The 22,652-nt window shown below is 75.8% G+C and overlaps 2 protein-coding genes across 2 annotated transcripts; one reads left to right on the top strand and one right to left on the bottom strand.

Annotated features, from left to right (window-relative positions):
- Positions 1–496: 496 nt before the first annotated feature.
- Positions 497–6,275, top strand: BAG6 (BAG cochaperone 6). Its single transcript, XM_075489616.1, is given in 11 exon segments — positions 497–672; positions 1,579–1,632; positions 3,271–3,373; positions 3,850–3,974; positions 4,076–4,228; positions 4,951–5,010; positions 5,098–5,187; positions 5,259–5,366; positions 5,456–5,531; positions 5,534–5,601; positions 6,024–6,275. Coding segments are annotated over 11 exon segments (1,215 nt in total). The 5' UTR covers positions 497–546.
- PRRC2A (proline rich coiled-coil 2A) lies at positions 6,180–21,164 on the bottom strand. Its single transcript, XM_075489619.1, is given in 32 exon segments — positions 6,180–6,861; positions 6,941–7,003; positions 7,459–7,639; positions 7,837–7,965; positions 8,235–8,286; positions 8,744–9,037; positions 9,132–9,336; positions 9,447–9,526; positions 9,623–9,740; positions 9,827–9,942; positions 10,762–11,024; positions 11,637–11,715; positions 11,821–12,003; positions 12,062–12,665; positions 12,667–12,918; positions 12,920–12,991; positions 12,994–13,783; positions 13,887–14,085; positions 14,812–15,130; positions 15,385–15,602; positions 16,356–16,707; positions 16,804–16,990; positions 17,924–18,014; positions 18,122–18,261; positions 18,366–18,439; positions 18,524–18,639; positions 19,140–19,283; positions 19,378–19,450; positions 19,537–19,639; positions 19,727–19,901; positions 20,581–20,714; positions 21,004–21,164. Coding segments are annotated over 32 exon segments (6,429 nt in total). The 5' UTR covers positions 21,150–21,164; the 3' UTR covers positions 6,180–6,384.
- Positions 21,165–22,652: the final 1,488 nt, after the last annotated feature.

Here is a 22,652-nt window from a genome sequence, read left to right as displayed (position 1 = left end):
CCACTTTCACCCCAATTTCCCATTCCTCCCCCATTCCCGTTCCCCCCAATTTCCCCCCCTTTTCTGTCCCCCCATTCCCTGTTCCCCCAATTTTTTATTCACCCCATTCCCTATTCACCCCAATTTTCCCCCCAATTTTCTCTTCACCCCAATTTTCCCCCCATTTCCCATTCACCCCTTTCCTGTTGCCCCCAATTTTCCCCCAATTTCGTGTTCACCCCAACTCCCTCTTCACCCCATTTCCCCCCATGCCCTGTTCCCCCCATTCCCTGTTCCCCCCAATTTTTATTCACCCCATTCCCTATTCACCCCAATTTCCCCCCAATTTTCTCTTCACCCCAATTTTCACCCCATTTCCTATTCACCCCCTTTCCTGTTCACCCCATTCCCTATTCACCCCCTTTCCCCCCCATTCCCCGTTCCCCCCCTTCCCCGTTCCCCCCAATTTCCCCCCCGTGCCCCGTCCCCCCCGTGGGGTCCCCCCCCCCCGCCCCCCCCCCAGGGTTTTTCGGGGCGCTGCTGGCGCTGATCTGCCAGCACCTCTCCATGGTGGACGTGGTGCTGCTGCTGCACGGGCGCTGCCAGCCCCTCCAGCGCCTCCAGCCCCTGCTGCGCCGCTGCTTCCGCCAGCGCTACCTGGGGGGCCGCGAGCCCACCGACGCCAACGTGCGGGTGAGGACCCCCCACCCCCCCGGCACCCCAACCCCCCCCGGGACCCCCGCACCCCCGCCCCGGGACCCCCACCCCCACCCCCCCCCGGGGTCCCGTTGCTCTTCTCGACGGTGCTGGGGTCAGGACCCCCCCCGGGACCCCCCCCACCCCCCTTTGGCACCCCATAACCCCCTAGGGACCCCATAATGCTCCAGGGAGCCCCCCCCAATCTCCTGGAGACCCCCCTAGCCCTCCCTGGACCCCATAACCCCTCCCAGGGCCCCCCCAAACCCCCTTGGGACCCCCCTAGCCCTCCCTGGACCCCATAACCCCCCCCCAGGGCCCCCCCAAACCCCCTCGGGACCCCCCTAGCCCTCCCGGGACCCCATAACCCCCCCCCAGGGCCCCCCCAAACCCCCTCGGGACCCCCCTAGCCCTCCCGGGACCCCATAACCCCCCCCCCAGGGCCCCCCCAAACCCCCTCGGGACCCCCCTAGCCCTCCCGGGACCCCATAACCCCCCCCCAGGGCCCCCCCAAACCCCCTCGGGACCCCCCTAGCCCTCCTGGACCCCATAACCCCCCCCCAGGGCCCCGTAGCTGTTTCCAGCAGCACTGGAGTAGCCACGAGCCCCCCCCAAAATAAGATGGGGTTGAGTGGGGACCCCCATAGACCCCCCAGGACCCCATAATCACCCCCAGGACACCCCCCCCACCCCTCCCCTGGCCCCCCCAACCCCCCGGGACCCCTTAGCTCTCCAGGGAACCCCAAATCCTCCTTGGGACCCCTTTATGTGCCCAGAGCCCCCCCCCGTTCCGAGGGCAGGAAGGGTTGGGGGGGCCCTGGGGAAGCTTTGCGGGGATGGGGGGGGGATGGGGGGGGGATGTGGGGGGCTGGGGACTGGGGGGGCTGACGGTGGCTCCCGCAGGCGGCGACGCACACCCTGATCACGGGGCTGGAGGAGTTCATCCGCGAGAGCTTCGTGAGTGGCGCTGGGGGCTATAGGGTGCTGGGGGGGGCTATAGGGTGCTGGGGGGGGGCTATAGGATGCTGGGGGGGGCTATAGGGTGCTGGGGGGGGGCTATAGGGCGCTGGGGGGGGCTATAGGGTATTGAGGGGCAGGCTATAGGGCGCTGGGGGGGGCTATAGGGCGCTGGGGAGGGGCTATAGGGTGCTGGGTGGGGGGCTATAGGGCGCTGGGGGGGGCTATAGGGTATTGAGGGGCAGGCTATAGGGCGCTGGGGGGGCTATAGGGCGCTGGGGGGGGGCTATAGGACGCTGGGGGGGGCTATAGGGTATTGAGGGGCAGGCTATAGGGTGCTGGGGGGGGCTATAGGGCGCTGGGGAGGGGCTATAGGGTGCTGGGTGGGGGGCTATAGGGTGCTGGGGGGGGCTATAGGGTATTGGGCAGGCTATAGGGTATTGAGGGGCAGGCTATAGGGCGCTGGGGGGGGCTATAGGACGCTGGGGAGGGGCTATAGGGTGCTGGGTGGGGGGCTATAGGGCGCTGGAGGGTGCTATAGGGTATTGGGCAGGCTATAGGGTATTGAGGGGCAGGCTATAGGGCGCTGGGGGGGGCTATAGGGCACTGGGGAGGGGCTATAGGGCACTGGGGGGGGCTATAGGGCGCTGGGGAGGGGCTATAGGGTGCTGGGTGGGGGGCTATAGGGCGCTGGGGGGGGCTATAGGGTATTGAGGGGCAGGCTATAGGGCGCTGGGGATGGTCTATAGGGCGCTGGGGGGGGCTATAGGGTATTGAGGGGCAGGCTATAGGGTGCTGGGGGGGCTATAGGGCGCTGGGGAGGGGCTATAGGGTGCTGGGTGGGGGGCTATAGGGTGCTGGGGGGGGCTATAGGGTATGGGCAGGCTATAGGGTATTGAGGGGCAGGCTATAGGGCGCTGGGGGGTAGGGGGGCTATAGGACGCTGGGGAGGGGCTATAGGGCGCTGGGGGGGGCTATAGGGTGCTGGGTGGGGGGCTATAGGGCGCTGGGGGGGGCTATAGGGTATTGGGCAGGCTATAGGGTATTGAGGGGCAGGCTATAGGGCACTGGGGGGGGCTATAGGGCACTGGGGAGGGGCTATAGGGCACTGGGGGGGCTATAGGGCGCTGGGGAGGGGCTATAGGGTGCTGGGTGGGGGGCTATAGGGCGCTGGGGGGGGCTATAGGGTATTGAGGGGCAGGCTATAGGGCGCTGGGGGGGCTATAGGGCGCTGGGGAGGGCTATAGGGCGCTGGGGGGGCTATAGGGTATTAAGGAGCAGGCTATAGGGTGCTGGGGGGGGGCTATAGGATGCTGGGGCAGCTATAGGGCGTTCGGGGGCTTTATGGGTGAGGGGGAGGCAGTTAGTTAGGGGGCTGGGGGTGTTACTGGGGTGGGTTATGGGCTGGGGGGGAGCTTATGGGGCAGTTGAGGGGGGTCTGTGGGGTGGATGTGGGTTGGGGGCAGCCACGGGGGCAGCTGTGGGGTTTATCTGGGCTGGGGGGGGCTCTCTGGGGCAGCTGTGGGGGGGCCTTATGGGACTGCGGTGCCTCTTGGGGCCCCGTGGGGAGGCCGTGGGGCGGCTGTGGGTCACTGCACCCTAACGGGCACCCCCCCCCCCCCCCACTTTGCCCCCCAGGCCGGGGTGCGGGTGGCCGAGGGGGTCGACATCACCCGCACCAACGTGGAGTTCCTGCAGGAGCAGTTCAACCGCATCGCCCTGCACGTCCTGCGCTGCACCGGTGGGGCGGCCGTGGGCGGCCGTGGGGCTGGGGCTCGCAGAGACTCCCGGGGGTGTTTGGGGAGGCCATGGGGTGGTCGTGGGGCTCCCGGGGTGGGGCTGTGAGGCTGAACAGGGGCTTGTGGGGCGGCCATGGGGCTGGAGCGATGGCTGGGGCTCATGTGGACCCTCTGGGGCACTTTGGGGGGCTCCTTGTGAGACCCAGGGGAGGGTTGTGGGGCTCCCTATGGGGTCTGGGGGGGGCTGTGGGGCTCGATGGGGGTCTGGGGGGCTCCGCAGTGGCTGTGGAGGAGGTGGGAGCTGGAGGGGGGGGCTCTGTGGGGTGGCTGTGGGGTACGGGGGGCCACCGTGGGGTGGGTGTGGTGCTGCTGGGGGGTGTCCGTGCGGCCCTGGGTCCCCCCGGGGGGCGTCCGTGGGTCACGGGGCGCTGCCGTGGGGCAGCTATGGGGCTGACCCCCCCCCCCCTCCACCCCCCAGACGGGAGCTTCGGGCCGCGGCTGCTGGAGCTCTGCAACCGGGGGCTGTTCGAGTGCCTGGCCCTGAACCTGCACTGCCTGCGGGGGGAGCGGGCGGCGCTGGGGGCCCTCATCAGCGACCGCATCGTGAGTGGGGGGGCCGGGGGGGCCCCACCCCCCCCTCCCGGGACCCCGCGAGGGCCCCCCCCGGGGCCGGTGCCCCGCCCCCACGCACCCTGTGCCCGCAGCGGCGGCTCTCGGCCGACGTCTCCCCGTCGCTGGTGAGCTGGCTGACGGCCGTGGTGGGGATGCGGCTGCAGGCGGTGCTGGAGCAGATGCCCGTCACCCCCGAGCAGGTCCTGCCCTACGTGCGCCGCCTCGGGGACCCCGCCCCCCGCCAGGTAACCCCGCCCCCCGCCGGGTAACCCCGCCCCCCGCCCGGAGACCCTGCCCCCTGCTCAGAAACACCCCCCCCCTCACCATGTAACCCCCCCCAGCCAGAGACCCTCTCCCGTGAGAGCTAGCCCCACCCCTTACAAAGAAACCCCGCCCCCCGCCAGGTAACCCCGCCCCCTGCCAGGTAACCCCGCCCCTACTCAGAAACCCCACCCCTGGCCCAGTAACCCCGCCCCCCAGCCAGAGACCCTCTCCCATGAGAGCTAGCCCCACCCCCTACAAAGAAACCCTGCCCCTGCCAGGTAACCCCGCCCCTGCTGCCTAACCCCGCCCCCTGCCCAGAGACCCTGCCCCCTGCTCAGAAACCCCGCCCCTGGCCCAGTAACACCCCCCCCCCCCCCCCCAGCCAGAGACCCTCTCCTGTGAGAGCTAGCCCCACCCCTTAGAAACCCCGCCCCCCGCCAGGTAACCCCGCCCCCCGCTCAGACCCTGTCTCCTGAGGTAGCCCCACCCCTTACAAAGAAACCCCTCCCTCAGCCAAGAAACCCCGCCCACTGCCACATAACCCCACAAGCCCCGCCCCCAGCCAGGTAATTACCCCTCCCCCATGGGTAATGCCCCACCCCCTGCAAATAACCCCACCCTGAAGTTAGCCACGCCCCCGCGACCCCACCCCCTCAGGCCCCGCCTCTCACTGACTACACACACACCCTCCCACCCCCCCCAGCCGCTGCCCGAGGAGCCAATGGACGTGCAGGAGGCGGAGCCACCCCCCGAGGAAGGGCAGGTAGGGGGCGGTGCTGGGGGGTGGAGCCTGTGTGCGGGGGGCGTGGCCTGCCCTGGCCCCGCCCCCTGACCCCCCCGCCCCCCGCAGCGGGACGGCGCCGGCTCCCCGGCCCCCGCCACCACGGCGGAGGAGGCCCTGCCCCCCGAGAGCGAGCCCTGGGCGGCCGCCGTGCCCCCGGTGAGTGGGGCTGGGCTGGGGGGAGGTGTGGGGCGCGGCGGGGCCCCCCCTGACCCCCGGCCGCCCCCCAGGAGTGGGTCCCCATCATCCGCGAGGACATCCAGAGCCAGCGCAAGGTGAAGCAGCAGCCGCCCCTCAGCGACGCCTACCTGACCGGCATGCCCGCCAAGCGCCGCAAGGTGGGTCCGCCCCACGGCACGCCGTGCCCCCCCTTCCCCGCACCCCCCCGCCCCCCACGGGCACCACGGCCCCACTGACGCCCGCTCAGACCATGCAGGCCGAGGGCCCCCCGCTGCTGCTGGCCGAAGCCGTGGGTCGCGCCGCCCGCGCCGCCGGCGCCCGCCCCTCGGGCCCCCCGAGAGCCTCAGCCGGGAGCTGAGCGAGGGGCCGCTGCAGGAGGGGTACCGCCAGCAGGTACCGGGGTGGGGGCACCCATGGGTGCTGCCGGGGGGGGGGGGGGGGGGGGGGGGGGAGATGGGACTGTGGGGCGCCCCACATCACAGAGGGGGCGGGGAGGGGCAGGGCTGGGCATGGGCTCTCATCCCTGGGGGGGGGGGGGGGGGAGGTCGGTCTGTGGGCGTGGCCTGGGGAGGCTCCCACCGCATGGGGGGGCTCGGGGTCCCAGGGGGTGGGGCTTATGTGGGTGGGGCTCTGTGGGCGGGCCGAGGGGAGCATCTCATCCCAGGGAGTAGTTGGGGAGGGGAGGGCTAATGGGGGGGCGGGGGGGGGGTGGGTGGGGTTGTGTGTGGGGGTGTGTTCCAGTGGGTGTGGCTCCCCGTGGGCGGGGCTTCGGAGGGGCGTGTCCCCCTCCAAGCCCCGCCCCGCCGCGCCCCCAGCTCCACGCCGACCTCCAGCGGCGGCTGCGCGAGGACCCCGACTTCTCCCCCCGCCGCTTCCCCAACGCCCACCGCGCCTTCAACGAGGGCCCCCCCCGCGCGGCCCCCCCCAATAAAGGCTCCGCCCCCGCCGGGCTCCGCCCCCACACGTCTCGCTGCTTTTTTCACCTTTTATTTGCTTTTTTCGGGGTGCTTTTGTTTTTTTGCAAACGAGGTTTGGTTTTGTTTGGTTTTTTTTTTTTCCGTTTTTAACGTTTCTTTAACAAAGGGGGGGCAGGGGGGAGGGGCGCACCCTGTCAGAGGGGCGGGCCTCGCCCCACAGCTCTGCCCCATAGCCGGGGGTCCGGGAGGGGGGGGGATGTCACCCCCTACGTCGGTCTCTCGCCCCAGGGCGGGTCCAGGCGTCGCCCCCCCCCCCCAGCTCCAGCCCCCGCCCCACATAAATAGGGCCCCCCCCCCACCCCGCGGAGGGGGGGTCACTGGGGGCGCTGGGGGGGGCCGCGGCCCCGGGGGCTCCAGGGCGGGGGGCAGCCCCCGGGGGGGTCCCCAGGCTCCGGGGGGGCGTCGGGGCCCCGGCGGCAGCGGGGGAGGGGCGGCCCGAGGCGGGGGCCCGCGGGGGGGGGGCGGGGGGGGCGCCCCGGGAGGAGGGGGGGGCTCGGAGGGGCGGGCGCGGCCCCCCCGCGCCTCGGGGCGGGCCCCGGGGGGGGCGAAGGGGCGGGCGGGGGGGGGCCACGAGCCGCCCGAGGGGCAGCAGGGGCAGGGGGGGCGCGGGCGGCCCCGGGGGCCCCCCGAAGTTGACGACGGGCGGCACCGGAGACTCCACCACCGGCAGCAGCATCTGGGGGCGGGGCAGGGGGTCAGAGGGGCGGGGCTCGGCCCGGGAGGGGCGGGGCGTAGCCCCAGGGGGCGGGGCCTACCTGCTGGAAGCTGCTCTGTCCCTGCCCGTAGAAGTCAGAGGGCGGAGTCAGCTCCTGCCGCACCTGCAAGGGGGGGCGGGGCCTGGCTCAGCCCCGCCCCCAGGTGCTCCCCGGCCCCACCCACTGCTTCCCCCACTCCCCCTCCACCCCTCCCAGCGCCCCGCCCCAAACCCTAGCCCCGCCCATGCCCCAGCCACCCCCCTGCCGTTCACCTGTAGCCCCGCCCACACCTGTCCCCCTGCCCCTCCTGGAGCCCCTCCCATGCACGGAGTCCCGCCCCATAGCCCCGCCCCTACTCTGTAGCCCCACCCACCATCCCCAGCCCTCCCCACTGTAGCCCCTCCCATGCACCTGTAGCCCCGCCCCATAGCCTCACCCGTACTCTGTAGCCCCACCCACCCCCATCGCCCCTCCCACACCCCTATAGCCCCGCCCCCCGCTCCCATAGCCTGTCCCCCACCCAGCCCCACGCTCCCCCCTTAGCCCCGCCCCACCCCACCCTTAGCCCCGCCCCTCACCTGGAGCAGGGGGGGGTCGGGGCAGAAGGGGGGGCTGTAGAGGAAGGGGGGGGCGGGGGGGTAGAGCAGCCCCCCGGCCCCCCCCAGCTTGGCCAGGTCGGGGCCCCCCATGGGCGGGAACTCGACGAAGGGGCCCTTGAGGGGGAGGGGCGGCAGCCCCGCCCCCGCCACGAACACCGGCCTGGGGGGAAAGGGGTCAGGGAGGGGACCCCAAACGCCCCCGGGGGGCAGGCGGGGCCGTGGGGCGGTGGGGGGGTTATGTGCGTCAGGGTGGGGTGCCGTGGGGCTGAGCTCGCCGGGGGGCGACGGGGGGGGTTATGTGGGTCAGGGCGGGGTGCCGTGGGGCTGAGCCGGCCGTGGGGCGCAGCCCCCCCCTACCTGTAGGGGTTCAGGGAGGGGGTCCCCGGGCGGAAGCTGCTGCCGGTGCCCAGCTGGGACTCCACGGGGTGCTGGGGACCTGCGGGGAGGGGGGGGTCAGCCCCACTGCGCCCCACAAGTGCCCCACATCTGCCCCACAGCACCCCACAAATGCCTCTGTAGCACCTCCCCCCATTGCCCCACAAGTACCCCTGGTACCCCAGCCTCCCCCCCCCCCCATCCTCCCCCCCACAAACCCCCGGCTCCCCCCAACACCGCCCCCCAAGTGCCCCCAGGAACCCAAACCTGCCCCACGCCGCAACCCAACACCCCCCAGCTGCCCCGCACCACCCCATATCCCCCCCACGCACCCCCCCCAGCCCCACATATCCCCCCCCCACGCACCCCCAGCCCCATACCTGACCCACGGCGCCGGCCCCGCCGTAGAATAGCTCAGGGTAGAGGCGCTGGCTGGGCCCGGGGGGGTCCCCGGGGGGGGCCGGGCCCTTGGGCTCGGGGGGCCGGGCCGGGGGGCCTCGGGGCCGCCGTGGGGCTGGGGGCCCCCCCCGGGCAGCACCTCCCAGTCCCGAGGGGCAGCATCGAGCTGGGGGGGGACACGGCACAGAGTGAACCCCGGCGTCCAGCCCCCCCCCAGCCCCCCCTCGCCCCCCCCCCCCCAGCCCCCTCCTCCTGCTGCCCCCTTACTGCCCCCCCAGCCCCCCCCCACCCCCCCTTCCTGCTGCCCCCTTACTGCCCCCCCCAGCCCCCCCCCACCCCCATCCTGCTGCCCCCTTACTGCCCCCCAGCCCCCCCCGCCCCCCATCCTGCTGCCCCCTTACTGCCCCCCCAGCCCCCCCCACCCCCCATCCTGCTGCCCCCTTACTGCCCCCCCCAGCCCCCCCCGCCCCCCATCCTGCTGCCCCCTTACCCCCTCGGCAGCGGCGGCGGGGGGGGGCAGCGCCTCCTTCTCGCTCTTCCCCACGGCGCTGCCGCGGCGCCGGGGGTCGTTGTCGGGGGTGGGGGGGGGCACCCAGGTATCGGCCCCCCCCGTCGCCCCCGAGGTGGGTGGGGGGACCCAGGTATCGGGGGGGCCCCCCCCGGGGAAGGCCAGCGCCCGAGCCCCCCGCCCCGGCTCCTCCGGGGGGGCTTTGGCTTTCTCGGCGCGCTGCTGGGAGCGCTCGGTGCCGATGGGGTCCGGGGGGGCCGCGGGGGGGGCGCAGACCTGGAGGGGGGGGCACGGGGGGGGGGGTGAGGGGGGTCTGCGCCCCCCCCCTTCCTCCTCCCCCACCCCCCACCCCCCCTTTTTTGGGGGGTACCTTCTTGTCGTCGCGGGGGGGCAGGCGGCGCCGCTGCTCCTTGGGCCCCTCGGGGAGGGGGGGGGCCCGGCTGCCCCCCGCCCCCTCCCGCCGCGGGGGGGGCCGGGGCCTTGAGCCCCCCGTCCGGGGAGCTGCGCTGGCTGCAGGCGGCCGAGGACGACTGCGAGTCCCCGCTCAGCTCCACGCCGCTGTCCGACTGGCTCATCTGGGGACGGACGGACCGACGGACGGACGGGGGGGGCCATCAGGGGGGTGGGGGGGGCCCCCAAAATGGGGCTGGGACCCCCCCCCCAGCGCCCCCCCCCTCAGCCTCACCTCGGTGCTGGCCACGTCCTCGAAGGCGCCCAGGGGCTCGATCCAGGCCTGGCCGGGGGCAAAGGGCTTTCGGGTGGCACCTGGGGGGGGGGGGGGCACACACGGAGGGGTGAGGGAGGGTCCGCGCCCCCCCCCAGCCCTCCCAGCGCCCTCCCAGCGCCCTCCCAGTGCCTTACTGGTCTGCAGGCGGTTCCAGATGTGGGGGCTCAGCCCCTCGGCCGCACCCGTCCTCCCCCGCGGCTCCCCCGCCCCATCCTGCTTGGGGTCCCCGAAGCCGGGGCAGCCCAGGGGGTCCTGGGGGGCAGCGGGGGGGGGGGAAGGGGGTCAGTGGGGAGCGGGGCCCCCTTCCCCCCCCCAGGCACCCCCCCCCCATCTCACCTCCTGCTTGCGGGGCCGCTCGCGGCGCTTGGCCAAGAAGCCGCCGACCACGGGGACATCGCGGAGGGCGGCCATGGGCGCAGCGGCTCCGGCGGCTCCAGGAAGGGCGGCTCGGGGGCTGTGGGGAGATGGGGGGCGGCTGTGGGGCGATGGGGGGCAGCTATGGGGCTCGGGGGCTGTGGGGTGATGGGGGGTGGCTGTGGGGTGATGGGGGGTGGCTGTGGGGAGATGGGGGGTGGCTGTGGGGTGATGGGGGGCAGCTATGGGGTGCTGCGAGGGGCAATAGGTGGCAGCCATAGGGCGGGAGGGAATGGGGGGGTGGCTATAGGGTGCTGTGGGGTGGCTATGGGGAGATGGGGGGCAGCTATAGGGTGCTGTGGGGCTGCTGTGGGGAGATGGAGGGCGGCTATAGGGTGTTGTGGGGCTGCTGTGGGGAGATGGGGGGCGGCTATAGGGTGCTGTGGGGCGGCTATGGGGAGATGGGGGGCGGCTATAGGATGCTGTGGGGCAATGGGGGAAGATGGGGGGCGGCTATAGGGTGCTGTGAGGCTGCTGTGGGGAGATGGGGGGCGGCTATAGGGTGCTGTGGGGCTGCTGTGGGGAGATGGGGGGTGGCTATAGGGTGCTGAGGGGCTGCTATGGGGAGATGGGGGGCGGCTATAGGGTGCTGTGGGGCAATGGGGGAAGATGGGGGGCGGCTATAGGCTGCTGTGGGGCTGCTGTGGGGAGATGGGGAGCGGCTATAGGGTGCTGTGGGGCGATGGGAGGCAGCCATAGGGTAGGAGGGAAGGGGGGGCTGCTGCGGGACCGGGGGGCCGCAGGGAGCCGGGGGGCAGCCGGGGGCTGTGGGGAGCCGGGGGCAGCTACGGGGCAGGGGGTGCCCGGGGCCGCCGTGGGGCAGGAAGGGCCGCCGTGGGGCCGCGCCGCGGGCTCCTACCTGCGCCGAGGCCGGGGGTCCCGCGGGGCTCGTAGGGCGGCAGGGGCAGGCCGGGGGGGCAGGGGGGCAGGCCGGGGGCGGGGCCGGGGGGCGGCCCCTTGCCGGGGGGCGGCGGGGGGGGGCGGGGCCGGGCCCCCAGCTGGGCCAGGGCGCGGCGGATCCCCCCCGGGTCGCTGGGCACCACCCGGTCCAGGCGGAAGACGGCCGAGGCCGAGGGGGGGGGCGGCAGCGCCAGCCCCGGGGTCGCCTCCTCCGCGTTACGGCTGGGGGGGGGGGGAGGGGGCTGTGGGACCCCCCGCGCCCCCCCCCCCCCGGGCCCCTTTGCCCCTCCGGAGCCCCCCGAAAAACCCCTCCCCCCCTCATGGGCTCCCGGGACCCTCCCAGCCCCCCCGAGAGCCCCCTCCCCCTCCCCAGCCCCCGCCCGCTCCCAACCCCCCCGAGAGCCTCTCCCCTCCCCCCCAGCCCCAGTCCCCCCCCGAGCCCCCGCTGCCCCCCCCCAGCCCCATTTACCCCCCCCCGAGGCCCCCAACATCCCCCATTCCCCCCCCAATCTGCCCCCAAGACCCCCAAGAGCCCCTCCCCCCGCCCCCAGGACCCCCCAAGAGCCCTTCCCAGCCCCAGTTCCCCCCCCCCAGGCCCCCAAAATCCCCCATTCCCCCCCCGCCAAGAGTCCCTTCCCCCCCCCAGCCCCATTTACCCCCCCAAGCCCGCTAAAATCCCCCATTCCCCCCCCAAACTCCCCCATTTCCCCCCCCCCAAGAACCCCTTTCCCCCTCCCCCAGCCCCATTCCCCCCCCCCCGAAGAGCCCCTTCCCCCCCCCCGCCCCAGTCCCCCCCCCATTTCCCCCCCCCGCCCCATTCCCCCCCCCCCTTACCTGCGGTTCTTGGGCGAGGGCCACCCCCTCTTCTCCCCTCCGCGGCCGCCGGCCCCCCCAGCTCCTCCTCCTCCTCCTCCTCCTCCTCCGCCGCGGCTCCCCCCGCTCCGGCCGCCCCCCCCCGAGCCTCCGCCGGGGGGGTGGGGGTTGGGGTTGGCGTGGGGGTTGGGGTGCGGGTTGGCGCCCCCCACCCCGCCGCCCCCCCCGGGGGGGCCGGCCCCCCCCGCCCGCCGCCCCGGCCGCTCGGCGCCCGGGCGCTGGCTGGAGAAGCTGCGCTTGGAGATCTCCTTGCGCCGCGCCGGGCTGAGCTCGGCGGGGGGGGGCGGCCCGGGGGGGGGGGGCGGCGGCGGCCCGCGGCGGGGGGGGGCTCTGGGCCGGGGGGCCCCCGGGGGCGGGGTCCCGCTCGCCGCCCCCCCGGCGCTCGCCCACGTCGCTGCTCTCGGAGGCCGTCTCCCACTCCTCGTTGGCCTGGTCCGAGTTGTGGTTGGAGAGGTCGGGGGAGCGGGCGCCGGGGGGGGGGCGGCCGCGGGCGGGGGGGCCGGCGGCGTGGGGGGGGGGCGCCGGCTCCTCCGGGGGCGGCGGGGGCGGGGGGGGCGGCGGCCCCCCCCCGGCCCGGGCCGCCTGCTCCTGCTTGAGGCGGCGGAAGCGGGGGGGTTTGTCCTGCTGCTGCGCCCGCCCGTGCCGCCGCCGCCGGGGGGGCCGCTCCGAGCCGCCGGCGCGGGGGGGGTCGGGGGCCTCCCCCGCCGCCGCCCCCCCCCCGGCCGCCGCCGCCGCCGCCTTCTCCTTCTCGGGGGGCTCCGCCTTGCGGCCGGGGGGGCTCCAGCCGCCCGGGGGGGGGCGGCCGCCTCCGCCGCGGCCCCGGCGGGAGGGGACCCCCCGGGGGGTGAAGACGCGGCCGCGCCCCCCCCCCGCCCCCCCGCTGCCGCCGCCGCCTTCGCTTAAACGGGGCGGGGGGGGGAAGCGGGGGGGCAAGCCGGGGGGGGGAGGGGCGGCGGCGGCGGCGGCAGCGGCGGGGGGGGGGGGCGGGGGGGGCCTCCCGGTCGCTGTCGAGGGTCTCGGAGCCGGTCTCGGAGCCGCGCTGCCGGCGGCGGGGGGGCACCTCCTCGTACTCCGAGCCCTCGCTGCGGGTCTCGCTGCCCCCCCGGGGGGGCGCGGGGGGGGGCGGCGGCGGAGGCCGCGGGCTGGGGGGCCCCCCCGCTGCCGCCCCCCCCTTCCCCTCCTCGGGGCGGAAGAAGGGGTCCCCCCGGTAGCTGCGGAACTCGCGGCTGCGCCCCCGGCCCCCCCCCGCGCCCCCGCCCCCCGTACGCCCCCCGGAACCCCCGCCCCCGGGCGAAATACTCCCCGCGGCCCCCCGGGCGCGCCCCCGCCCCCCGAAGCCCCCCCCCCGCTCGTAGGCGGCCTCGCGGCGCCGGCGGGACGGGGACCCCCCCCCCGCCCCCGCCGCCGCCGCCGCCCCCCCCCCGTCTTTGGGGTGGGGGGGGCCGGCGCCGTTGAGGGCGGGTTTGGGGCGGGGGGGGGGCTTGGGGGGGTCCTTGGGGGGGGGCTCGGGGGCTTTGGGGCGGGGGGGCTCCTCCGCCGCCGCCGCCCCCCCCCTCCTCTTTGGGGGGGGGCTTCTTGATGGGGCCGGCGCGGCGGGGGGGGCTTCTCGGGGGGCTCCTCGGGGGGGCGGCGGGGGCCGGCGGGGCGGGGACCCCAGCGGGTCTCCGTCCGCGCCCCTCCCCCCCGGGGGGGCTTGTGGGGGTCGTGGGGGGGGCGGGGGGGGCGCTCGGGGCGCCGGGCCCCGCCCCCCTCCTCCTTGGGGGGCCCCCCCGCCGCCCCCGCCTCCTCTTTGGGGGGCGGGGGGGGCTCGGAGGGGGGCGGCTTCTTGGGGGGCTCCTTGAAGGGGGGGCGGGGGGCGGCCGCGGCGGGGGGGGGCGGCTCCGGGGGGGCCCCCCCGTCCCCCGGGGCGGGGGGGTCGGGCCGGGGGGGGGCGGCGGGGGGCAGGGCCAGGCCGGCGGGCCAGGGGGGGCCGGCCCGGGGGGGCTCCTCCCCGGGGGGGAAGCGGTGCAGGGGGGGGGGGCCCCCCGTTTTCGGCGAAGGCCGGGTAGGCGCCGGCGTAGGGAGGGGGGGCCCCGGGGTCGCGCAGGCGGACGGGGGGCGTCTCGCTCCTGGGGGGCGGCAGGGGGGGGCGGGGGTCAGCGGGGGGGGTGCTGGGGGTCCCGGCCCCCCCCCCCCACCTCCCCAAAACGCCCCCCCCCCGCCCCCGCTCACCTCAGTCCCTTCTCCTCCTCCTCGGGCGGGCGCAGGGGGGAGGGCAGAGCCCGCGGCTCGGGGGGGGCGAAGGCGTCGCCGCCCCACGGCGCTTTGGGGTCCCCCGGGGGGGTTCCCCGCTCCCGCAGCAGCGGGGGAGGGCGCTCGAAGGGCTCCGAGCCCGAGCCCCCGCTGTCGGAGCGCTCCCGCGGCAGCAGGCCTGGGGGGGGACGGGGGTCAGGGGGGCGGCGGGGGGCGCCCCACGGCCCCGGGGGGGGGCGGGGATGGGGGGCGCCCCGCCGCCGGGATGTGGGGCACGGGGGACCCCCAGGGTGGCACTTTAGGGCCCGGGACCCCCCTCCCCCACTGGTCATGCGACGCCCCTCAGCCACGCTATGGGGCTGGCAGCCCCCCAGCTGCGCTATGGGGCCAGCCCCCCACTCCCCCAACCACGCTATGGGGCTGGGAGCCCCCCCCAGCTGCACTATGGGGCCAGCCCCCCACTCCCCCAACCACGCTATGGGGCTGAGACCCCCCCCAGCTGCACGATGGGGCCAGCCCCCCACCTCCCACTCCCCCTTCTATGGGGCCAGAGCCCCCCCAAGCCCCACTATGGGGCAGAACTCCCTGTCAGTTCTGCTATGGGACCAGTGCCCCCCCCTCCCACCGCACTACAGCGTCAGAACCCCCCATCAACCCACTCTATGGGGCCAGCCCCCAACCCCCCAGCCACGCTATGGGGCTGGCCCCCCCCAAGCCCCACTATGGGGCCACAGCTCCCACCGAGTCGTGCTATGGGGCTGGTGCCCCCCCCTGCAACCACGCTACAGGATGAACCCCCCCACACACACCCCCAGCCATGCCATGGGGCTGGCCCCCCCCAAGCCACACTACGCGGCCAGCCCCCCCTCCCCCCACGGCGCTATGGGGCCGAGCGCCCCCTTACCGGAGGGGTGGACGCCGGGGGGGTAGAAGTCGACGGGGGGGGGCCGGCCCTGCATCATGCGGGGGTCCATGTAGGGGGGGATCATCATCCAGCGGGGGTCGAAATTCATCTGGGGCAGGGGCGGGGGGCGCCCCATGGAGCCGGCGAACAGCGCTTTGGGGGGGCCGGGCGGCGGCGGCGGCGGGGGGGCGGCGGGGGGGGCCCCGCCGGGGGGGTGCACCCCCGCCCCCAGGGCCCCCAGGCTGGGGGGGCCGGGGGGAGGCGCCGGGGGGGGCCCGTGCTGCTGCTGCCATTGCTGCTGCTGCTTCAGCAGCTGCTCCTGGGGGGGGGTGGGAAAAGGTTGTTGGGGGGCACCCCACACTTTGGGGGTGCCCCCCCCCCCCCCGCCCAGCCCCACAGCTCCCAGCTTGTGCCCCGGCGCTTGGGAGGTGCCCCCCTGCCAGCCCCACATCTCCATCCCCCCCCCCCCCCCCCCCCAGCCCCACAGCCTCCCCCCCGTGCACCCCAACACCACCTTACACCCCACTGCCCCCCAGCCCCCCCACCCCCAATTCCCCCCCCCAGCCCCCCAACCTGCTGCTGGCGCTGGAATCGGGGGGGCAGCGACTTCTGGTACTTGGGGTAGGAGGGGGGCTGGGCCGGGGGGGGCTGGCGGGGGGGGGGCGCCCCCCCTTCCCCCTTGGGCTCCCCTTTTGGGGGGGCGGCAGCGGCGGCGGCCGGGGGGGCGGGGGGCGGCGGCGGGGGCTCCTCGGGGGGCTCCTGGGGCGCCTCGGGGGGCGGCGGCGGCTCCGCTGTGGGGAGAGAGGGAGAGCGGGGGGGCAAAGGGAGGGGGTGACCCCAAATACACCCAGAGCTGGGGGGGGGATTGTGGGACCCCCTGTGGGGCAGCCCCCCAGGATCAGGACCCCCCAACCCCCCCCCAGTTCTGTGGGAAGCACGCCATGGGGCAGCCCCCCCAAAACCAGACTACCTTCAAACCCCCCAGCTTTAAGACACGCGCTATGGGGCAGCCCCCCACGACCTGCCCCCCAACCGTGCCCAGCTCTGGGGGCGCTCCCAGCCCCACCATGGGGCAGCCCCCCAGGGTCGAGACCCCCAAATCCCCCCCCCCCCATCTGTGGGGCAGCCCCCAGCATGAGTCCCTCCGTATCAGCTCTGTGGGGTGACCTGGGGGGTCCAAATCTGCCATGGGGCAGCCCCCCAACATCAGCCCCCCAGCGCACCCAGCCCCGCTGTGGGGCATCCCCCAAAGATTGAGCCCCCTAAGTCCCCCCCAGATTCTATAGGGCAGCTCTGTAGGGCAAAATAGGGTCCCAGCCCTGCTATAGGGCAGCCCCCCAGCATCGGGCTCCCCCACCCCCCTTTAATTCTGGGGGCGTCCTGCTATGGGGCAGCCCCCACAATCACCCCCCCCTCCGCGCCCAGCCCACGGTGGGGAGCTACCCAGCCCCGCTGTGGCGCGGCCCCCCCCCCAATCCATGGGGCAGCCCCCCAAGTCCACACACTCCCCCCCCCGCCCCCCGCGCCGCGGGGCAGCCCCTCACCTGCGGCGCTCTGGGGTGCGGCGGCCCCGCTCGGGGGGGGCTCCTCCTCCTCCCGCCGCTCCTCGGGGGGCTGGGGGGCGGCGGGGGGCGCGGCGGGGAGGGCGGGGGGCTCCGGGGGGGCGGCGGCGGCGGCGGCCGGGGGGGGCCCCTGGCGGGGGGCGTCGTGGCGAGGGCGGCGCTCGGGGGCCCCGAAGCGCTCGTCCAAGCGCTTGAGCTTCTCGGCGCAGGCGGCGCGGCGCTCCTCCTGCATGCGCCGCTCCTCCGCCTCGCGCCGCCGCCGCGCTCGCTCCACCGCCGCCGAGATCTCGGAGGAGGACTGCCGCCGCCGCTGCCGCCAGGCCTCGTCCTCGTCCTGCAAGGCCACGGCTCAGCCCGCCTGCCCCACGGCCGCCCCACGGCCGCCCGCCCCACGGCCGCCCGCCCCGCGGCCCCCCGCCCCGCTGCTCACCGGGAAGTCGTTGGGTTGGGCCCAGCTGCCGCGGTTGGGGGGCGGCGGCGGCGGGGGGCGAGGTTGGGGGGCCGGGGGGGGCGGCGGCGGCGGCTCTTTGGGCCCCTCCGGGGGGGAGGACTTGGGGGGCGGCTCCTCCTTGGGGGGCTTCTTGGCCTCGCCCGGGGGCGACGCTTCGTTCTCCTTCCTGGGGGGGAGAGATGAGGCGGGTTGGGGGGTGCCCCGCAGCAGCACCTGGGGGTTATGGGGTGCCCCACAGAAAAGAATGGCAAGATATGGGGTGCCCCATGGTGGGGAGCTGGGATATGGGGTGCCGCACAGTACTGGGGGGGGTTATGGGGTGCCCCACGGCAAACAATGGCAAGTTATGGGGTGCCCCATGGCATGGAGCTGGGATACGGGGCGCCCCACAGTGCTGGGGGGGTTTGCAAGGTGCCCCACGGCAAAGAATGGTGGGTTATGGGGTGCCCCACAGTGCGGGGGGGGGTTATGGGGTGCCCCAGGGCATGTAGGGGGCTGCAGAGTGCCCCATACCAAAGAATGGTGGGTTATAGGGTGCCCCACGGCATGGAGATGGGGTACGGGGTGCCCCACGGTGCTGGGGGAGGTTATGGGGTACCCCATGGCGAAGGGGAGGAGTTGTGGGGTGTCATTGGGTGCCCCACAGTGCAGGGCAGCTCAGTTGTGGGGCAGAAATGGGGAGACCATAGGGTGCCCTGGGGCGCGTGGGGGGTTTGGGGTGCCCCACGGCAAAGAGCAACGTTTATGGGGTTCCCCACGGTGTTGGGGGGGGGGGATAGAGACTGCCCTCCTGCACCAGGGGGGGGGCTTGTGGGGTGCCCCACGGCGTGGGGGGGGGTTATGGGGAGCCCTGGGCATGTGGGGGGAATCATGGGGTGCCCCCGGCCACGTGGGGAGGATCGTGGGGTGCCCCTGGGTGTGTGTGGGGGGGTTGGGGTGCCCCATGGCGTGGGTGGGGATTGTGGGGTGCCCCTGGGGGCATGGGGGGGGGGGATGTGGGGTGCCCCCTGCCCATGGGGGGGGGGGGATCGTGGGGTGCCCCATGGCACGTGGGGGGTTATGGGGTGCCCCTCGGCACGTGGGGCCCCCCCGCACTCACCCCTCCTCGCCCCCCTCCTCGTCCGAGTCCCTCCCGTCCTCCTCGTCGCTGAACTTCAGCTTCTCCGTGTAATCCACCTCCTCGTGGGCGCCTGGGGGGCGGGGGGACCCGGGTGGGTGCTGGCACCCCCAAACCGCCCCCCCCCACCCCCCCACCGAGGACCCCCGCCCCCCCCAACCCCCCCCGCCCCCCCCTCACCGGCCCAGCCCTCGTCGTTCTCCTGGTCCAGCTCGTCAAACTCCTTCAGGTCGTCCTGCTTCAGCACGGGGGGGCGGGCGGGGGGCTCGGCCCCACGCGTGGGGGGCTGGGGGCCGCGGGGCCCCGCCAGCCGCGGGAATCTGGGGGCGGGGGGGAGGAGGGTGAGCGGAGTTTTTGGGGGTGCGGAAAAGGGGGAGGGGGGGGTGGGGGGGACGCCCAGCGGCCCCCGCCCCCCCGCGCTCACCTCTGGGCCTCCGGGTAGCGGTAGGGCCCCTGGGGGCCGTAGGGCGGCGGGAAGGGGAGGTACGGGGGGTACATCTGCGGGGGGGGGCGGCCGTCAGGAGGGGGAGGGGTCCCCAAGGGACGGAGACCCCTCCCCCCCCAGGGAGGGTTTGTACTCACGAAGGGCGGCATCATCCCCCGGTACGGGGGGAAGTGGGGGGGGCCGGCGGGCTGCAGCCCCCCCCCCCCGTCGGGCGGCGGCTCCTCGGCCCCTCGCCCGTCCCGCCAGCTCCCGCCTGCACCGGGGTGGGGGGCACAGAAAAAAAAGGGGGGGTCAGTGGGGGGGGGGAAGGGGTTGGGGAAGGGGTTGGGGGGTGGGGAAGGGTTCAGGGGGGGTTTTGGGGGGCAGGGAAGAATTTGGAGGGGAGTGGGGAAAGGTTCAGGGGGGGTGGGGAAGGGTTCAGAGGAAGGTGGGGAAGGGTTTGGGGGGTTTTTTGGGGGGGGGAAGGGTTCGGGGGCTAGGGAAGCGTTGGGGGGCTCTGGGGGGCAGGGAAGGGTTGGGGGGCTCTGGGGGGGGGCAGAGGAGGGTTGGGGGGGGCTCTGGGGGGCAGGTGAGGGATGGGGACTCTGGGGGGGCAGGGCAGGGTTGGGGGGGGGGGCTCTGGGAGGGCAGGGCAGGGTTGGGGGGGGGCTCTGGGGGGCAGGGGAGGGATGGGGGGGGGCTCTGGGGGGCAGGGGAGGGATGGGGGGGGGCTCTGGGGGGCAGGGCAGGGCTGGGGGGGCTGTGGGGGCTGACCGGGGGGGCGGGGGCTCGGTGCGGGCCCAGACGACGCGTCGGCAGCGTCCCGCTCGCGGCCGGCCTTCTCCTGGTCGCCGGCCGCCTGCAGGGTGGGAAACTCCTCCCGAGAGAAGCGCGCCGGCAGGATCGGGCCCTTCCCGCCTAAAAATACCGGGGGGGGGGGGGGGGCTCAGAAATAGGTTGGGGGGTCCCCAAAAATAAAGGGGAGCCCCCCCGCCCTCCTCGCGGGCCTCACCATCTGCGTGCGCAGCGTGGGTACCGCTGGCCTGCGCCCAGGACTTTGCCCCGCTTGCCGGCGTGGGGGGGTTCTGTGGAGGGGGGGGGGACGGGACAGAGCGTTAAGGGGGGGTTGGGGAGTTTTGGGGGGACCCCCCCCGCCGACCCGCGGCCCCACCTCGGGCGCTGCCGGGGGTCGCTTCGCTTGGCTGGCGGCCGCAGGCGTCTGCGAAGCCGGCGGCGACGGCGACTGCGGCGGGGGAGCTGCTGAGGGCTCGGTACTGCGGGGAGGAGCGGGGGGGGGGGGGGGTCAGGGCCGGTTTGGGGGGGCCCCTGCGGCCCCCCCCCCCAGCCCCCTCCCCGGGCACCTCTTGGGGTCGGGGGGCTCCTGTCTGCTGGCCCATCCTGAGCCGTCCTTGGGCACCAGGGAGACGTTGGGGTCGTTGCCTTTGTTCTCGGCCTTCAGGCTGGGCAGGTTGGCGGGGGGGGGCATGCGGCGGGCGGCCACTTTCCCCAGGCTCTGCAGGCCATGGCGGGGGGCGGCTGGGGGGGCAAGGGGTGAGGGGGGGACCCCCGGGAACCCCCCAACACACCCCCAGCCCCCCCCCGGCTGGGGGGACCCCAAAACCCCCCGACGAGGCGCACACCACCACCCCCCCCCCCAACCCCGGTACTTGGCTCCGCAGCCGGGGGGGGGGGGGGGGCCTGGGGTGACCCCCAAACCCCGCCGGGTTCCGGGGGGTCTCTGGCCGCGGTGGGAGGGGTTACCCAAGGTGGGGGGACCCCCAAACCCCCCCAGCCCCCCCCCCAATCCCTGGGGGTCCCTGCCCATGGTGGGAGCCACTACCCAAGGTGAGGGGACCCCCACCCCACCCCCACCCCCACCCCCCCCAGCCCCAGGGGACCCCCAAAACCTCCCCTCCAGCCCCCCCCCCCCCATCCCTGGGGGTCCCTGCCCATGGCGGCAGCCGTCACCCAAAGCGGGGGGGACCCCAACCCCCCCCCAGCCCCTCCCGGGGGTCAACCTCCCCTCCCCCCCCACCCCGGGGGTCTCTGCCCATGGCGGCAGGGGTCACCCAAAGTAGGGGGCGGCCCCCAACCCCCCCCCCATCCCCCTCCCCAGGGGACCCCCGCCCCCCCCAGCCCCTCCGCGGGGTCCCCGGCCCTGGCGGGGGGGGGGTGGGGGGGTGTTGACCCGGGGTCCCCCGCCCCCGGCCCGTACCGGCGGCCCTGGGGGTCTCCAGCGCCCGGCCGCGGTAGCTCTCACAGAGGCTGAGGCAGGCGTAGCGCCGGCCCTCCCTGCCCCGCGCCGCCGGGCGATCGCTCATCGCGCTGCATCGGCACCGGCGGCCGCTCCTGGGGGAGGGGACGGGGGTCGGGGGGGGGGAGGGGAGGGGATGGGGGGGGGCCGGTGCCGCCCCTCCCCCCCCGGCCCCTCCCCCCCCCCCTCCCCGGGACCCCCGGCCTCGGCGGGACGCGGAGGGGGGGAGGGGGGGGGGGGCGGGGGGAGGCCGCCGGTTCCAAGATGGCGGCGGGTCCGGCCGCCGCCGCCGGCCTCCGCGGCGGCGGCGGGGGGGGGGGGGGGGGGGTGGGTAATCGCGGTCGGCGCCGGCCCGGCGCGCCCCCCCCCCCCGCCGATACCCACCTGTCCGCCCCGGGCGGGCTCCGCTGTGGCCGGGTGCGGGCGCGGCGGGCGCGGACGGGGGCGGCGGGCGGCGGATGGAGGCGGATTCCGGGTTCTCTTCCCCCCCCCCCCGCCCCGCCAACGGCCGGCCCGGGCCTTGCGCGCATGCGCGGCGCCCCAACGGCCTCGCCAGCCGCGGGGCGGGGCGGCCCCGCGCCGCGCGGTGATTGGCTGGCGTCGAGACGAGGCCGCGCCCCCTCCCCGGCGGGCGCTACCACGGCGGGGCGAGGCGGGGGGACGCGCCGCGCTCGTGTCCCTCCCCCCCCACACCCGCAACGGGGCGTTCCCCCCGCCTCGCCGCGGCGTGGAGCGGCCCGCCACGCCCCCCCTCCGCCGTGGCCACGCCCTCCAGGAGACGTCATCCCGCCCCGACGCCGTGGGCCGGCCCGAGGGGGCGGGGCTCGCCCGCCGCTCGGCCAATCAGAGCGGGCCGGCGTCCGGATTGGATGGGCCCGCCCCTTCCCAGTGCTCCCAGTTCCCCCCAGTTCCCCCCCCCCCCCCCCCACGAACGGGGAAGCGACCCGGGCGCTCCCCGTCGCCACGGCAACCGGCCTCCCCCCTCCATCTCCATGGCGACCGGCCTCCCCCTGCGGTCCCCGTGGCAACCACGGCCTCCCCCTTCCATGGCAACCGACAGCCTCCCTTAGCAACCAGGCCCCGCCCCCGCTCCCATGGCAACCGAAGCTCCGCCCCCAACCCCTCCCGGACTCCTGGGTCCCCCCCCGGGACCCCTCGGGGGGGCGGGGCGAAACGGGGGGGGCTGGGGGGCACTGGGAGCACTGGGAGCACTGGGAGCACTGGGAGGGGGGCTGCGGGGGCACTGGGAGGGGGACTGGGGAGGGCTGGGGGGGCACTGGGAGGACTGGGGGGCACTGGGAGCACTGGGAGCGGGGCTGCGGGCGCACTGGGAGCGGGATTGGGGGGGGACTGGGGGGGCACTGGGAGGACTGGGGGGCACTGGGAGCACTGGGAGCGGGGCTGCGGGCGCACTGGGAGCGGGATTGGGGGGGGACTGGGGGGGCACTGGGAGGACTGGGGGGCACTGGGAGCACCGGGAGGGGGCTGGTTGCCCGCGGTCTCCGTGGGTCCGGGCGTGGGGGGCTCCGTGGGGCCCGGACATCTGGGTCCCCTCCCCCTCCGTCACCACGTCCCCCCCTCCCCCCGCCCCATTTTGGGGCTCCCCCCGGCGGGGCCCTTCCAGGTACCGGGGGGGGGGAGGATGTGGGGAGCTCTGCCCAGAACCCCGGCCTCCTCCGCGCCCCACATCCCCCCACGGCACCGCAATGGGGGGGGGACGCAGGCGTCCAGGCCCCGCGTCCCCCTTCCGCCCCATAGACACCCCCCCCGGAGGGGATCCGGGCTCCCCATCTCTGCCCCATAGATTCCCCCCCGCTCCCAGCCCCCAAGAGGGGACCCAGGCGTCCCGGCCCCATAGCGCAGCCCCTCCCCCCAGGGGTCACATCCTGCCCCTTCCCGGCAGCGCCCACGGCCTGACCCACATGTGGGCCCCGGCGCCTGCGCCCCCTCTCAGTTTCGGGGTGTCTGTGGGGCAGAGCAAGGGATGCTGGGAGTCCGGATGTCTGGGTCCCCTTCCTGATGCGGGGTGTCTG

This window comes from Mycteria americana, unplaced genomic scaffold, assembly GCF_035582795.1.
Source record: "Mycteria americana isolate JAX WOST 10 ecotype Jacksonville Zoo and Gardens unplaced genomic scaffold, USCA_MyAme_1.0 Scaffold_231, whole genome shotgun sequence".
Taxonomy (NCBI): domain Eukaryota; kingdom Metazoa; phylum Chordata; class Aves; order Ciconiiformes; family Ciconiidae; genus Mycteria; species Mycteria americana.
Note: the sequence above shows the minus strand (reverse complement) of the source record. Positions and strands in the feature narration are given on the sequence as shown.